The sequence below is a fragment of the Dipodomys spectabilis genome, unplaced genomic scaffold, assembly GCF_019054845.1.
Source record: "Dipodomys spectabilis isolate Male_0828 unplaced genomic scaffold, ASM1905484v1 ptg000095l, whole genome shotgun sequence".
In the NCBI taxonomy this organism is placed as follows: Eukaryota; Metazoa; Chordata; class Mammalia; order Rodentia; family Heteromyidae; genus Dipodomys; species Dipodomys spectabilis.
This window is the reverse complement of record NW_024870772.1, coordinates 29,014,289-29,030,422: the sequence shown is the minus strand read 5'-3', so window position 1 is coordinate 29,030,422 and position 16,134 is coordinate 29,014,289. Positions and strand designations below refer to the sequence as shown.

The 16,134-nt window shown below is 40.7% G+C and overlaps 1 protein-coding gene across 1 annotated transcript in view; it reads left to right on the top strand.

Annotated features, from left to right (window-relative positions):
• The window catches only part of LOC122112644 (phospholipid-transporting ATPase IB-like), a 112,018-nt gene that overhangs the window by 56,051 nt on the left and 39,833 nt on the right, over positions 1-16,134 (top strand). Inside the window, exon 25 of the mRNA XM_042685505.1 lies at positions 6,316-6,499. Coding sequence (XP_042541439.1) covers positions 6,316-6,499 — 184 coding nt within the window. The remainder of the gene's footprint in view (positions 1-6,315; positions 6,500-16,134) is intronic.

Below are 16,134 nucleotides of genomic sequence, written 5' to 3'. Positions count from 1 at the left end.
GAAATGTCTAGTCAAAACAAAAGTCTTAGCCAGGGTGGGTCGCTCATGCCTGTAATCCTACCTACTCAAGAGGCTGAGCTCTGAGGATCTCAGTTCAAAGCCAGCCCAGGCAGGAAACTCTTGTGAGACTCTTATCTCCAATAAACCACTGGAAAGCTGGTAGTGGTGCTGTGGCTCAAGCAGTAGAGTGCAGGGACAGCGCCCAAGCCCAGAGTTTAAGCCCCACAACCGACCAAAAAAAAAAAAACAAACTTAAGTTTATGTCCAGTGAGGGGCAAATCTGGGAAAGTTCACTGAAGTCTAGGGGAAAACTGATGTATTAAAACAAAATTAGTTTTCAAAAGAGCCAAAGCAGCCACCAGGTGCTGGTGGGTCACACCCATAATCCTTGTTTAGATCTCAGGAACTTGGTTCAGAGCCAGCCAGGGCAGGAAAGTCAATGAGATTTTTATCTCCAATTAACTACTTGAAAACCAGAAGTGGAGTTGTGGCTTAAAGTGGTAGAGAGCTGGCTTTGAGCAAATCATGGACAGTGTCAAGGCAGGCCCTGTGTTCAAGCCCCATGACTGGTCTTTTGTAGTTTTTTTTTTCCAGGGCTGAGGACCAAACCCACGGCCTTGCATGCACTGGGCTAAACACCCAGCCCCTCAAGCCCCATGACTGGCAAAAAAACAAAACAAAACAAAGCCAAAGCATCTGTAACTAAATTGACTAAACTGACAAGATAAAGGAACCATTTACAAGAGTTGTTCCTTGTTTCTCAATGAAAATAATGGTGAACCAATTATTAAAATATTGGCGAAAAGGCCAGGAAGGTGGCTCAGTGATAAAGTGCTTGCCTCAGATGCATGCAGCCCTGGGTTTGATGCCTCAGCACCAAATAAACAGAAAAAGCCAGAAGTGGTGCTGTAGCTCAAGGGGTAGAGCACTGGCCTTGAGCTGAAGAGCTGAGGGACAGTGTCCAGGCCCCATGACTGACAAAAAAAAAAAAAAAAAAAGAAGTTAAAATATTGGTGATAGGCCGGGTGCCAGTGGCTCACGGCTGTAATCCTAGCTACTCAGGAGAATCGCAGTTCAAAGCCAGCATGGGCAGGAAAGTCTGTGAGACCATTATCTCCAATACACCACTCAGAAAACCGGAAGTGGCACTGTGGCTGCAGAGGTAGAGCGCTAGCCTTGAGCTGAAGAGCTGAGGGACTGCACCCAGGCCCAGAGTTCAGGCCCCACGACTGACAAAAAAAAATAAAAATAAAATATTAGTGAACTGAACTTCCAGATATGATTATTTTATTTAGCTCAAAGATCACCCAAAGTTCCAGATCCCTGGTCTGGCCTGCTCAGACTATGATCTTCCTACTTTTCTGCCTTCTGCATAGCTGGGATTATAGTCATGTACCACCACACCAAGTCCAAAAGTTATAGTTCACTTTAATTAAGGAACTCTCTGGGGTTATTTAATACTTTCAGTTAGTGCCTATTAATTGTACAGTGGCTTAATTGTGATGTTTGTAAACACATTAAATGTATTTGATAAAATTCATTACTTCTATATTATTCTTTCTTTCTTAAAAATACTTTTTCTTTTCTTAAAATATAATTATATCATAAAGGTGATGTACAGAAGGGTTACAATTACATAAGTAAGGTAATGAGTACATTTATTTTCAAATAGTGTTACTTTCTCCCTTATTTTCTCCAGTTTTCCCTCGCCCTACTCCCCTCCCCCTGCAAATTGTAAAGTTCATTTCAAATATTATTATTCAAATATATTATTCTTTCCAATCCCTACCTTTTTATACACTTTTCAATTTGTTATTATTCTATTAAAATAGTCATATAAAGCACTTCAATCACACCCACCTATCTTTTTTTAAAAAAAACTCCCACTTCATGCTCCAAAAGAGTCTTCTCTTTGCAACTTACACTCCAGAAGAGGCTCTGATGATCTCCAGAATATCATTGGTATTTATTGTGATATCCCCATACTTATGTCTCATGTTATAACTTATGGATTTGGTCTTTTAATGGAGTCTTGGAGGTTTTATGTGTTTTGATGATTTTTTTCTTATATTTTTTATCTTTATTTCAGTGTTCTAATTCATCTACTTGGTCTTCAAACTCTGATATTTTATCTTCAATCTGATTCAGTGTGTGTGTGTTTGTGTGTGTGTGTGTGTGTGTGTGTGTGTGTGTGTGTGTGTGTGTGTGTGTGAAGCTTTCAACAAGTTTTTACTTGAATTATTGTGCTTTTTTCATTTCCAGGATCTAAATTTTTTTTAGAATTTCTATAGTTTTATAGAATTCTTCCATATCATGCTTTGTCTTAGTTCACTTAGCTACTTCTTTGTATTCTCTTTTAATTCTTTCAGTTGCTTACTTAAATTCTCTTTGAATTCATTGAGGTATATATGGCTTTCCTCTAATTTCATTAATCGTTCTTTTAAATTCCTTATCTGAGATTTTATCCACTTAATTATCTTTAGTGACTATTACTGTAGAGTTAGTTGTTGACTTTGGAGGATTTTTGCTTTCTCATTACTTATTTTCCATTGTAATTTGCACATCTGCTAAGTTGTATTATGTATTTCACTGCTACTTAGAGGAAAGGAAGCCAACATCAATAACAAAAACCATTATTGTAACACAATTATAATCACCAACCACTCCCAAAATAAAGTTATAAAAGCACGGAACTAGAATGTTTATAGGATAATGTAGGAGTTAATTTCAATGTAGGGAAGGCTTACTTTTTTTTTTGTCAGCCGTGGGTCTTGAATTCTGGGCCTAGCCTCTGTCCCTCAGCTCTCCAGCATAAGGCTAGTACTCTACCACTTGAGCCACAGGGCCACTTGAGGTTTTCTGGTGGTTAATTGGAGATAAGAGTCTCACAGACTTTCTTGCCCAGTCTGGTTTTGAACTGTGATCCTCAGATCTCAGCCTCCTGAGTAGCTAGGATTACAGGTGTAAGCCACTGGTGCCCAGCTAAAGCTTGCATTTTTAATCCCAGAAACCTTGGAAGTGAGAATTGGAAGATCATGGTTCAAACCTAGTCCAAACAGAAAATTTCACAAGACCTCTTCTTAACCCATGGCTGTGCAAAGTGGTTTATAGTTGTAATACCACATGGAAAGCCAAGATTGGGAGGATTCTGGACCATCCTAGAAAGAAAAATTCATGATGCCTCATCTCACCAAAAGGAAGCTGGTCATGGTGGCACATGCTTATTATTTTAGCAACTGTGGGAAGCCTAAAATAGTAAGCCAGAGTGCAGGTGATCACGGGTATATAAAGTGAGATTCTGTCTTCAAAAGTAAAAAGGAAAGCCAGGTGCTGGGCTCATACCTCTAATCCTAGCTCTCAGGTGGCTGAGATCTGAGGATTGAAGTTCAAAGCTAGTCTAGGCAGGTAAGTCTGTAGGACTCTTTTTATTTTTATTTTCTCAGTCCTGGTCCTTGAACCCTGGACCTGGACGCTGGCTCTAAATTCCTTTTACTCAAGGCTAGCACTTGAGCTACAGCACCACTTCTGGCTTTTTCTGTGATTAACTGAAGAGCCTCATGGACTTTCTTTCTAGGACTGGCTTGAATCACAATCCTCAGATATCAGTCTCCTAAGTAGCTAGGATTACAAGCATGAACCACCCTCACCAGCTCATAAGATTCTTATTTCCAATTAATCACCAAAAGATTCAAGCCTTAAGACTGGCATCAATAAAAAAAAAGGGACAGGGGTGGGGGCTGGGAGATGTGCTTGCCTAGCATGCATGAGGTCCTGGGTTTGATTCCTTAGTATCACATGAACACAAAAATAATAAAAAATAAAATAAAAATAAAATGCTCCTTGGACTAATATAACTGAGATGACTCTCAAAGATTCTTGTTTTGACTTGAAGAGTTTCCACCCAATACCTCATTCACATCATTTTCAAGCTGCTTCTGAAGCCAGAGTTTTAGACTACACACTAAAAAGTACAGGAGTCCACAGGTCAGGTCCAGCCATTTGTCCTCATACACCAAAAAAAGAGGCAAGATGACATGCAGAGAAAGAAGGTTTATTACATGGCTTATGCAGCCGCAGTCATGCCTGGGAAGATGGCATTTCAGTACATCTTCAGCCATCCGAAGGACACGTACATGAGTTATAGATTTAAGTAGACAAGGAATTAAGAGTAGGAGGGAAAGTACGAATAGTTAAAATGTCTCAGTCACAGGTATGTTCTATGTGGCCTGACAGTTCATTGTCTCAAAATTGACCAAGTGATGTCTTGTTATAAGAGTCATTTCTTCCTGGCATCATGACCATTCTTTTCCATTCCTTCCTGGCTTCCAAGATGGCGGCAGAGTAACTCTAGGAGAGGATGAGTCAGGAGAGGACAGCTAAAATTGTAGGGGATTGTAACTCCTAACCTTTATCTTGCTTTTAGTTTATGAGCCTCACTACGGAGTCAGTATTTTTCAGAGAAAACATCTTTTTAAATGCTTTACAGTTCCAGGTCCCCTGGAGGATCATGGTGGCTTTGCCATAGCAGTTTCTCCCTACCTAGTAGCTTTGATTTTCAGCTTCAAAACCTTGCTGAGAAGCTGTTTTCTGTTTGTTTTGCTTCCAAGTTGCGGAAATGCTGGAGAGTATCAATGGCTTCTCTCCAGCATCTTGGCTACTTCTCTAATTTAATTTAATTTTAATTTCATTCTTAGGAGCTGTTTTGACAGAAGTATTAAGTTGCCTGCTAGAAAATAGAATCTTTTGTATATCCCGATAAGGGAGTTTTGAAGGAGTTTTGATACCAAAATTATTGAGTAGGTGAAATGATAAATAAGAGAAAAAAGTTTTGCTTTTCATCCTTCCTTCCTTCCTTCCTTCCTTCCTTCCTTCCTTCCTTCCTTCCTTCCTTCCTTCCTTCCTTCCTTCCTTCCTTCCTTCCTTCCTTCCTTCCTTCCTTCCTTCCTTCCTACCTTCTTTCACTGGAACTAGGATTTCAACTCATGTCCTTATACTTTCAATTGGCTTTTTCAAACTCACAGCTGGTGCTATGCCACTTGAGCCACACCTCCACTTCTAGCTGATTTTTGGTGAATTGGACATCTGCCTGGGCTTCCTTCCATCTGTAGTTGTGAGATCTCAGCCATCTGAGTAGGAAGAATTATAAGCATGAACCATAGCACCTTGATATTTCGTAAATATTTCAAGGGCAGACAAGGTTTAATATTGTTTAATATTATGAAATTTGTTTTTGTAGCGTATCTGAAGGGATAAAGGAGCAATAATAGATGTTAATCTTCATTGGACACATAGCATGAGACAGAAATAAACATTTGTTATGTTATGTTGCTTAGCTTTTTTTGTTAGCCACCATAGCATTACTTGGACTCTCTTTGCTGATACTTCATGTTTTTTAATTTCCCAGAATGATTAAAATTCAGAGGAATATAGTTTAATTTTCAAAGGATACATCACATATCACATTTTGGGTGAAAAAATATATATATGTGCTGGTCATGGGGTTTGAACTCATGGCCTGGGCATTGTCACTCAGCTTTTTTTGCTCAAGGTTAACACACTACCAGTTGAGACACAGCTCCTATACTTACGACTTTTCTGGTGGTTAATTGCAGATAAGAGTCTCACAGTCTGCCTGGGCTGGTTTTGAACCATGATCCTCAGATCTCAGCCTCCGGACTAACTAGAATTATAGATGTGAGCCACCAGTGCTCAGTTTGGGAGAATATTTTCAGATAGCATCAGAATCAAGAAACCTTTTTTTCTCTTCCCCTGTAAAAAGGTAATGTAAATTAATATAGTAGATTAGCTTTAGACAGTAAGGGATTTGTAGGAAAAACAATAAATTAAAGAACTGATATACGTTTATGCTTAGCAACTGATACATACTTCTGTTGATATATTGAACCGGTTAATGTGTAATGTGTCTTTGTTTCATTTCTGAGAGATGATTGGGAACAATTTTGCACTTACAAAAGGTTTAACTAAAGAATTGGGAACTCAGAATAGTGGTATACTCCTGTAATCTCAGCACTGAGGAAACTAAGGAAGAAAGATGGTAAATTAAAAGTCAGGTGGACTATATAGTGAATTTAAGACCAGCTTGGACTCCATGGCAAGTTTGAAGCTAGCCTGGCCTACAGTATGAGATCTTGCCTCCAAAAAATAAAGTAAGAAGAAAAATTAATTAAGAAATTAACCAATAACAGCCATTTTAATACAGCTATGTACAGATTACTGTTATTTTTTGTAAAGATTGTGAAGTACATCGAATCCAAATATGACAATCAAAGTGGTTGTTCCTGTCTTCTTTTTCAGGATGACCCCCCTTCAGAAGGCTGAAATCGTGGGCATGGTTAAGAAGCACGTACAGGCTATCACGCTGGCTGTGGGGGATGGCGCCAATGACGTCAGTATGATCCAGACGGCTCATGTGGGTGTGGGAATCAGTGGAAATGAGGGCATGCAGGCCACCAACAACTCAGATTACTCCATCGCACAGGTCAGTTTCAGAAGATACCTGCTAGGCCTGGAAGGTATTAAAGATCTTTGGTCTGCCTCTCAGGCCCACCCCACTTCTCTAAGCTGGTGGCTAAGTGAACCACCCTGTACAATTAGGATTCTTTAGGTATTTTTTTTTTATATACACTTTGGAGCAGTAGAGAATTACTTTGATCAGCCAGGGAGGTGGCCAAACTGCAAAATCTTCTTTCTCCCTAATCTGTACTATGTTTCACAATGTGGTCTCTCTTGATAAGGATTTATTTTTTTTATAATGAAAATACCATACAGTGGAGTTACAATTACATGGGCAAGGTAATGAGTACATTTCTTCTTTTTTGGGGGGTGGGGGTCCAGTCATGGGGCCTCAACTCTGGGCCTGGGCTCTGGCCCTCAGCTCTTCAGCTCAAGGCTAGCGCTCTACCACTTGAGCCACAGCGCCATTTCCAGCTTTTTTCCTTTTTGCTAATGTGGTGCTGGGGAATCGAACCCAGGGCCTCAGGCATGCAAAGCAAGCGCTCTACCACTGAGCCATCTTCCCAGCCCATGAGTAGATTTCTTACCAAGCGTTGTTGCCTCCTCCCTTGTTTCCCTTCCCATCACCCTCACCGCCCCCGGACCCCCCCCCCCCTCAAACTTGTAAAGTTCATTTTTCGACATAAGGACTTGTACATCTCATTGTTGTAATGGGTCCACCTGTATGCCTATTTAAACAATTTTGTTTTTTCCGTTCCCCTCCACGAATTATACCAACATCAAATACAGGGAAAACGGGTTGTACTATGGGGGAGGGACATACAAAGCAATAAAAAAAATCATCTTATAAATATGTTAGAAACAATCGCATGAAAGAAAAAACATTTGAATACTAATCTTAGGATTCATTTTGCCTAACAACAACTTATCTGACTGTTTCTGCTTGTTTCAGACATATACTAGTTATTGCAAATAAGGGAAACATGGGACCTATGTTTCTTTGGGCCTGGCTTACTTCATTTAATCTAATTTTTTTCCAAGTCTTTCCATTTCCTAACAAATGGGACAATGTCATTCATTCTGATGGAGGTATAGAATTCCATTGTGTATATATACCACATTTTCTTGATCCATTCATCTACTGAAGGGCATCTGGGTTGGATCCATATCTTAGCTATGGTAAATAATGCTGCAATAAACATAGTCATGCTGGTAGCTTTAGTGTGGTCTTGTTTGTGAACATTTGGGTAAATGCCCAAAAGTGGGATTGCTGGGTCAAAGGGGAGTTCTATGTGGAGTCTTTTGAGGAACCTCCATACTGCTTTCCAAAGTGGTTGAACAAGTTTACACTCCCACCAACAATGCAGTAAGGTTCCCTTCTGTCCACATCCCCTCCAGCATCTGTTGTTATTAGAGTTCTTGATTCTAGCCATTCTAACTGGAGTGAGGTGGTATCTCAATGTTGTTTTGATTTGCATTTCTTTTATGGCTAGGGAGGTTGAGCATTTCTTCATGTGTCTATTGGCCATCCTTCTTTCCTCTTCAGAGAAGTTTCTCTGTAAGTCTTTAGCTCACTTATTATTTGGGCGGTTGTTTCTTTGAAGATTTGTTGTTGGGGGATTTAATTTTTTGAGTTCTAGGTATATTTTAGATATGAGACCCTTGTCTGTGGTATGGCTAGTAAAGATCTTCTCCTAATCCATGGGCTTTCTATTGATCTTTTTAGCTATGTCCTTGGCCATGCAGAAGCTCTGCAATTTCATGCAATCCCATTTGTCCAACCTTTCTTTGATTTGTTGTGTTTCTGGGTCTCTTAAGAGAATTTCAGCCTGTGCCAAGACCACCTAGGGTTTCTCCTTTTCCATCCTGTAATGTTTTCAGAGGGTCTGCTTTGACTTCGAGGTCTTTGATCCATTTGGAGTTGATTCTGGTGCAGAGTGATATATAAGGATCTAGCTTTAGTTTTCTACAAGTAGTTAACCAATTTTGCCAGCACCATTTACTGAAGAGGCTGTCTTTCTTCCATTCTATTTTTTTAGCTCCCTTATTGAAAATTAGATGGCTATAGGTCTGTGGATTCATTTCTGGGTTTTCAATACTATTCCATTGGTCCTGAGGTCTGTTCTTGTGCCAGTACCAAGATGTTTTGATTGCTATGACTTTGTAGTAGTTTGAAATTAGGTATTGATATTCCTCCAGCACTGTTCTTTCTGTTAAGGATTTTTTTTTGCTATTCAGGGTCTTTTATTGTTCCATATGAATTTTTGGATTGCCTCTTATATTTCCTTGAAGAATGAGGTTGGAATATTGATAGGTATCACATTGAATTTGTAGATAGCCTTGGGAAGTAATGCCATTTTCACGATGTTGATCCTTCCAATCCAGGAGCATGGGAGGTTTTTCCACTTTGTAAGTTCTGTTTTGATTTCCTTTTTCAGGTTTTTAAAGTTTTCATCATAGAGGTCCTTCACTTCTTTGGTTAATTCCTAGGTATTTTATTTTTTGTAGGGCTATTACGAATGGAGTTGCTTTCCTGATTTCAGCCACGCTTTTCTCATTGTTGGCATACAGAAAAGCCATTGATTTTTGGGGGTTAATTTTATAACCTGCTACTTTGCCAAAGTTTTGAATCAGCTTGAATAATTTGGGAGTGGAGTCCATGGGATTCTTTAAATACAAAATCATGTCATCTGCAAAGAGGGAGAGTTTTACTTCATCTTTCCCTATTTGGATCCCTTTTATGTTTGCAGCTTGTCTTATTGCTGTAGCTAGGCTTTCTAATACTAGATTGAAGAGAAGTGGAGAGAGTGGACATCCTTGTCTCTTTCCTGAGTTAAGGGGAAATGGCTTTAGTTTTTTATCATTAAGTATAATGCTGGCTGTAGGTTTGTTGTATACAGCCTTTATTGTATTGAGGAATGTTCCCTGGATTCCTAATTTTTCCAGGACCTTCATCAAAAAGGGGTGTTAGATCTTGTCAAATGTTGGATCTTGTCAAATGCTTTTTCCTCATCGATTGAGATAACCATGTGGTTCTTATCCTTGTTCTTGTTGATGTGATGAATTATATTAATTGATTTGCATATATTGAACCAGCTTTGCATCCCTGAAATGAATCCTGTTTGATTGTAGTGTATGATTTTTTTGATGAGTCATTGAAGTCAATTGGCCAAAATTTTGTTGAGAAGTTTTGCATCAATGTTCATCAATGAAATGGGTCTATAGTTCTATGTCTTTGGTGAGTCCCTGCCTGGTTTTGGGATGAGGGTTATTATAGCTTCATAGAATGAATTTGGTAGTGAATTTCTCTTTCAATTTCATTGAAGAGTTGAAGGAGTATTGGTGTGAGTTCTGCTTTGAAGGCCTTGTAGAATTCCGCTGTAAAACCATCTGGTCCTGGGCTTTTGTTACCTGGGAGGTCTCTTATTGCTGTTTCTATTTCAATGCTTGATATGGGCCTGTTAAGATCATTTAACTCATCTTGGTTTAGTTTCGGCATGTCAATATTTGCTAGGAAAAGGTCCATTTCTGCCAAATTCTCAAACTTATTAACATAAAAGTTTGAGAAGTATTCCCTTATAATGTTCTGAATCTTGGTTGTTTCTGTGGTGATGTTTCCATTCTCATCTCTAAGTTTATTTATTTGATTGTGTTCTCTTCTTTTTCTGATAAAATTTGCTAAGGGTCTGTCAATTTTGTTAATTTTTTCAAAGAACCAACTCTTTGTTTTGTTGATTCTATGGTTTTTTTGGAATCTAATTCATTTAGTTCTGATTTAATTTCAATTATTTCTTTCCGTATATTGGATTGGGGTTTATCTTGCTGCTCTTTTTCAAGGAGGTTCAGATGTCTCATTAAATTGTTTGTTTTAGATCTCTCCAATCTGTTGATGTAGAAGCTTGGAGCTATAAACTTGCCTCTGTATACTGCCTTTGCTGTGTCCCAGAGGAGCTGGTAATTTGTGTGTTCTTTTTTGTTGAATATCATGAACATTTGAATTTCCTTTCTAATCTCTTCCATGACCCACTGGTGATTCAACAGTGTGTTGTTCAGTCTCCATGTGTTACAGGACTTTCTTTGGTGGCTTTTGGTGTTGAGTTCTAATTTTATTCCCTTGTGGTCTGGAATTCAATGTTTCTGAATTTGGACAAGTTTTCTTTGTGGTCTATTTTGGAAAATGTTCCATGTGCTGCTGAGAAAAACATGTATTCTGATGCTGCTGGGTGAAATATTTGCTAGATGTCTGTTAAATCTAGTTGATCTATGCAGTTGTTTAGGTCTGGGGTTTTTCTGTTGAGTTTTTGCCGAGTTGATCTATTTAGTGGGGATAGTGGTGTGTTAAATTCCCCAACAATTAATGTCTTTGCATCTATGTGACCTTTGAGGAAAAGTAGCGTTTCTTGGATAAATTTGGGTGCTCTGTTGTTTGGTGAGTAGATATTTATAATTGTACTATCCTCCTGTAGGAGAGATGCCTTAATTAGTATGTAGTGACCTTCTTTAAACTTCTCACAAATTTTAATTTGAAGTCTATTTTATCTGATATTAGGATTGCAACTCCTGCCAGTTTATAGGGGCCATTTGCTTGGTAGATTTTGTTCCAGCCTTTAACATTGAAAATGTCTTTGTTTTTATGGGTAAGATGTGATTCCTGAAGGCAGCAGATAGAAGGATCTTGCTTTTTAATCCAAGTAGACAGAATATGTCCCTTAATTGGAGAGTTAAGTCCGTTAATGTTGATAGATTGGACTGAGAGGTATTTGGGAGTTCCTGCCAGGTTATCCACCTTCTTGGGGGCTGTGGCAACTGGGTTCTTCCTATGGTTCTTGGATTCTCAGTTTGGGTGTGGTTTCTTGGCCTTTACTGTGGTTTTGTTGGTTTTCTATGTGTAGGACATCTTTAAGAATCTTTTGTAGGGCTGGTTTGGTGGAGATATATTGTTTCAGTTTTTCTTTGCTATGGAAGGTTTTTATTTGACCTTCGGTTATGAAGAAGAGTTTAGCTAGATACAGTATTCTTGGTTGATAGTTGTTTGTCTTTAGGGCGTGGCATACATCATTCCTGGCTCTTTTTGCTTTGATTGTCTCTGCTGGGAAATCTGAGGTGATTCTAATTGGTTTCCCTTTGTAGGCGATTGATCTTTTCTCCTTGACAGCTTTAAGGATCCTTTTCTTGGTCTGAATTGATCCTGTGCGGATTATAATGTGAAGGATGGGAAGTCCTGTTCTGGCCTGGTCTATTTGGAATTCTAAAAACTTCTTGTATCTGAATAGGCTTATCTTTTTGCATGTTTGGGAAGTTCTCTGCTAGGATCCTGTTAAACAAATTTCCTAGACCACTACCTTCTGTTTCTAGGAGCTCCTCTACACCCATTATCCTCAGATTAGGCCTTCTGATGGTGTCTTCCAAGTGTTGAATAGATCTATCATATTTCTTGGATTTGTCTTGGATGGTTATATGTTCTTTCTCTATAATATCTAGGCTATCTTCAATGCCCGAGATTCGATCTTCTTCATGGTCTACCTACTGTCAAGACTTTCTTTTTGTTGTTGTTGTTGTTGTTTTTGGGTCCGGTCATGGGGCCTGAACTCCGGGCCTGGGCGCTGTCCCTCAGCTCAAGGCTAGGGCCCTACCACTTGAGCCACAGAGCCACTTCCGGCTTTTTTCTTTTTGCTTATGTGGTGCTGAGGAACGGAACCCAGGGCCTCAGGCATGCAAGGCAAGCGCTCTACCACTGAGCCACCTTCCCTCCTGTCAAGCCTTTCTACTTTGCTTTTTATTTCTTTTCCTTTTATTTGGTCGGCTTTGATGACTTCAAATTCTTTGTTGGAGCTTTGTTTTAGATATTATATGAACTTCTTTACTTCCTTAATTTGGTGTTGAGTGTTTATTCTCAAATCACTTAGTTGATTGGTTATGGTTTCCTTGGACTCCCATTCCTTCTGTCGGGCTCCACTCAGCATTCCCTTTGTGGTCTCCAATAAAGATTTATTAAAAACATACAATCTCACTTTTTTTTAAAAAAGGTATTTTTTGAAGAGTTTGCTTTGAGAATTAGAATTTGTTTTTGCAATCTGAGTCTTGAATTTACTTTTTTTCTTCATGCATATGTTTATTTGAATCTTTTTTGAGGTCATGGATCATTTTTATTTAATTATTTTTTATTGATTTTGTGTCCTGGTTTCTTTTAGGTAAATGCCCAGGATTGGAATTACTGAGTCATAGGATAATTTTATGTTTAATTTTTTTGAGGAACTTCCATACTCCTTTCCGGATAGGTTGAACAAGTTTACATTGGGACCAACAGTTTATTAGGATTCTTTTTCTTTCTTTCTTTTTTTTTTTGCTGCATCCTTATTGTTTGTTTCCTGGATAATGGCCATCATTGATCATTTTTAAAACTAGACTTTTGAATTCTTTGTCCAAATTTCAGCCATTTCAATATTTTCAGATTTAGCCACTGAGGAGTCCTGAACATTTTAAGAGTCACGTTTTTAAAAAGAGGTAGCTGAGTAAGAACAGCACCACACACGTGGTATTCAGGTAAAGGTTAGGTTTATTTAGTAGACCTGCTGGGACCAGGCAAGGTTGGCACTCTACGTGGCTGGCAAAAAGAGAGTGTCTGGCCCTGGGTTAGATCTTATATAGGGTAGGAGCAGGGAAAGGTGTGTCCAGGTAAAGGGAAGTGGGACCAGGTAAGAGGTAGGACCAGGTGGGAGAAAGGTGTGGCCACATCAGATTAAGATGTGACCTCAGGGGATGCAGATGTGACTGTTCCAGGTGTCCCAGTTGCCTAGGTAATGCAGGTACTGGGCGGGGTCTGCTTGCCATCCAGGAATGGACCTTACATTCCAGCCTATTGATAATTATGAAAAAGGGTGAAGATTCTCTCTGGCTACTTCCTGCTGACAAGGGGCGTCGACAGTAGGGTAAAAGGCCGAGATGCCGTCCACTCTGGGAGAAGGCAGCAGGCAGCAGCTGTCACTTGGGTGATGAGTCCTTAGATGAAGTCTGTAGGAAGCAAGTCACTTGGACGAAGTCTGGAGAAGTCTCATGAGGCATTGATGGAAACCTGAACAAATGGGAACTCTGAAAATTTTCAAACCTAAAATGGCTAGCCTTTGAGAGGTAATCTAGAAGTGGGGTTCCTGGGACCCAGCCTGGGTCGTACTCTTCAGGGCATAAGCCAAAATGTTGTACATAAGAGAAAGGGAGAGATAGGGAAAGTTGGACATGATTGGCAGAGAGAGAGCAAAGAGAGCCTGAAAGTAAACAGACTTCTGACCATTTACCATTGCAGTGGCAAAAACTGTTTAAAACTGAAAATGGCAGAAAAATTGACTTGCAGCACTCCATTAAATGTGTAGGAGAGTCAGTCCAGTGAGTGAAGGAGAGCTGACCAGGCAGAAGTGGCATCCCAACTTCCCCCAGAGCCCTCTAGAGAGAAATGGCCAAGTCCCCAACACCAAGTGTCCTCAGCTTCGGAGGTGACCGGACTTTCAGCTAAAAGCCGTAGGAGCTCTCTGGCGTGGCACCACGTCTGGACAGAGACTGAGCAACAGAGAACCTTAGAGGGTAGTTTCACTCACCAGAGTAGAGAAGTGGTGTGGACATGGATGTGAAGGCCAGCAATGGTATTGGTGAAAAATCTTGCGTGATATCTCAAGGCAGTTCGGTTCACAAAAAAGGGGTGGTTAGGAAATTCTAATATTTCCAACTCAAAAACCCCATCCAAGTACAGGCACCATATGTAAGGTATATTAAATAGGTAGGTTTCATTACGTAGTCGATGAAGAGAACACCACACTCTATTCAGGCAAGAAAAGAAGTTAATTTACTGAACTGCAGCTCCCACCAAGCATGGTGGAGTAGCATGGCTGAAAAAGGAAAAGGGGAGGGGAAGGAAGAGGGGTGACCCACCTCTGGGCCAGCACTTATCTAGGCCAGGGACAGGAAGAGCTTAACTGCTCAACTTCTATGGGGGTGGTCAACAGAACCTGGTGAGGACCTGTCCACTTAGGGTGTAAACCAGATTGATTAAGGGTCTTGAGAAACATTTGATCACCAGGCAAAATTGGGGGAGTGGGAAAGGGGCCTTGATGAGGCTGAGGGAGACACTGGTCAGCATGTTGGTGTAACATGTGCCTAAGAAAGGTTAGGATGGGAAGGTAGTCTATGAGTGGAGTCTTGGCATTGTCAGTAGGGAAATTACCTAGGAGGAAAGGTCTTCCATACATTAACTCAAAGGGACTGAGGAAAGAAGGGCTATGGGGAGAGGCATGTAAGCAGGTAAGCGCCAGGGGTAACAGTTCTGGCCAGGATTGCTGGAGCTCTAGAGCAAGTAAGTTGTGTTTTGAGGAGCGCATTAGCTCTTTCAACCTTTCCAGAAGACTGAGGCCTATAAGGAATGTGAAGATTCCACTGGATGTTTGGATAGGATGCCACCTGTTGGGTCACTTTGGAGATGAAAGCAGGTCTGTTGTCAGATTGAAGTGATCTGAGTAAGCCAAACCTAGGAATAATTTCTTTAATAAGGACAGAGGCAACAGTGTCAGCAGTCTCTGACGTTGTGGGATAGGCTTCGATCCATCCTTAATAGGTATCAACCATAGTTAGAAGGTATTTGAGCCGCTTACATCTGGGCATGTGAGTGAAGTCTATCTGCCAGTCTTCCCCTGGGATGTGTCCCCGTGCGTGGTGTGTGGGGAATGCAACTGGTCAGAGACCACCCTGTGAGAAGGTAAGAGAACATGTGGGGCAGGCTTGGGTAATAGCCTTAGTCAAGTAGTTAGGCTAGAGCAATGGATTAAAGGTTTAAGAAGGTGGGAGAGAGGCTTGTATCCAATGTGCAGCGCCTGGTGAACCTGGGAAAGAAAGCTGTCTGCTTGTGTCTCAGGAAGAACAACTCGTCCTTCCAGAGACCACCATCCCTGTGCTTCCTGGGAGGTTCCCTGGTGGGTAAGTTCCCTGAGCTCCTATGGGGTGTAAGAGGGTTGTATTGAAGGCAATACCAGAAGCAAAGGAGCTGGAAGTTGTCCCTGGAGTTGTCCTGGGCTGCTAGCTTTTGAATTGCCAACTGTAATGGCATCCAATCCTGTCTGGTGTCCCCTGCAGTGAATGGCCGCTACCTGTTGGGGGAGGGAAGCAACTTCTAAAAGCTTAAGAATCAGTGAGGCATTAGTAATGGGAGTCCCTTTGGTGGTCAGGAAGCCATGCTCCTTCCAGATTGCTGCATGGGAATGGAGAATATAATAGGCATATTTTGAGTCTATATAAATATTAATCTTCTGACCCTTGGCTAAAATTAAGGCCCTAGTTAAAGCTATACGTTCTGCCTTTTGTGAGGTTCTGCTAGGGGGCAGAGGGCTACTTTCAAGAATGGTACAGTTGAGGGGGGACCAAGATGGCGACGGGGCAGTAGGGAAACGCCACAGCTCTCTCCAACCAAAAAGAGAGTTCGAGTTCCAACGTTTAATCTCCCCAAGAGACCGACAACAACAAAAAGACGAACACTCAGAGAAAAACCAGAGGTGGAAAATAACAAAAAAAGAAAGAGAGGAAAAGAAGAAATTCAGAACAGAGAAGAGCGAAGACCCCTCCCCCAACCTTTACTGGCCGCGCGGCAGTGCGCCAAGCCGCCGGCCAGCCGGCCCGGCGGGG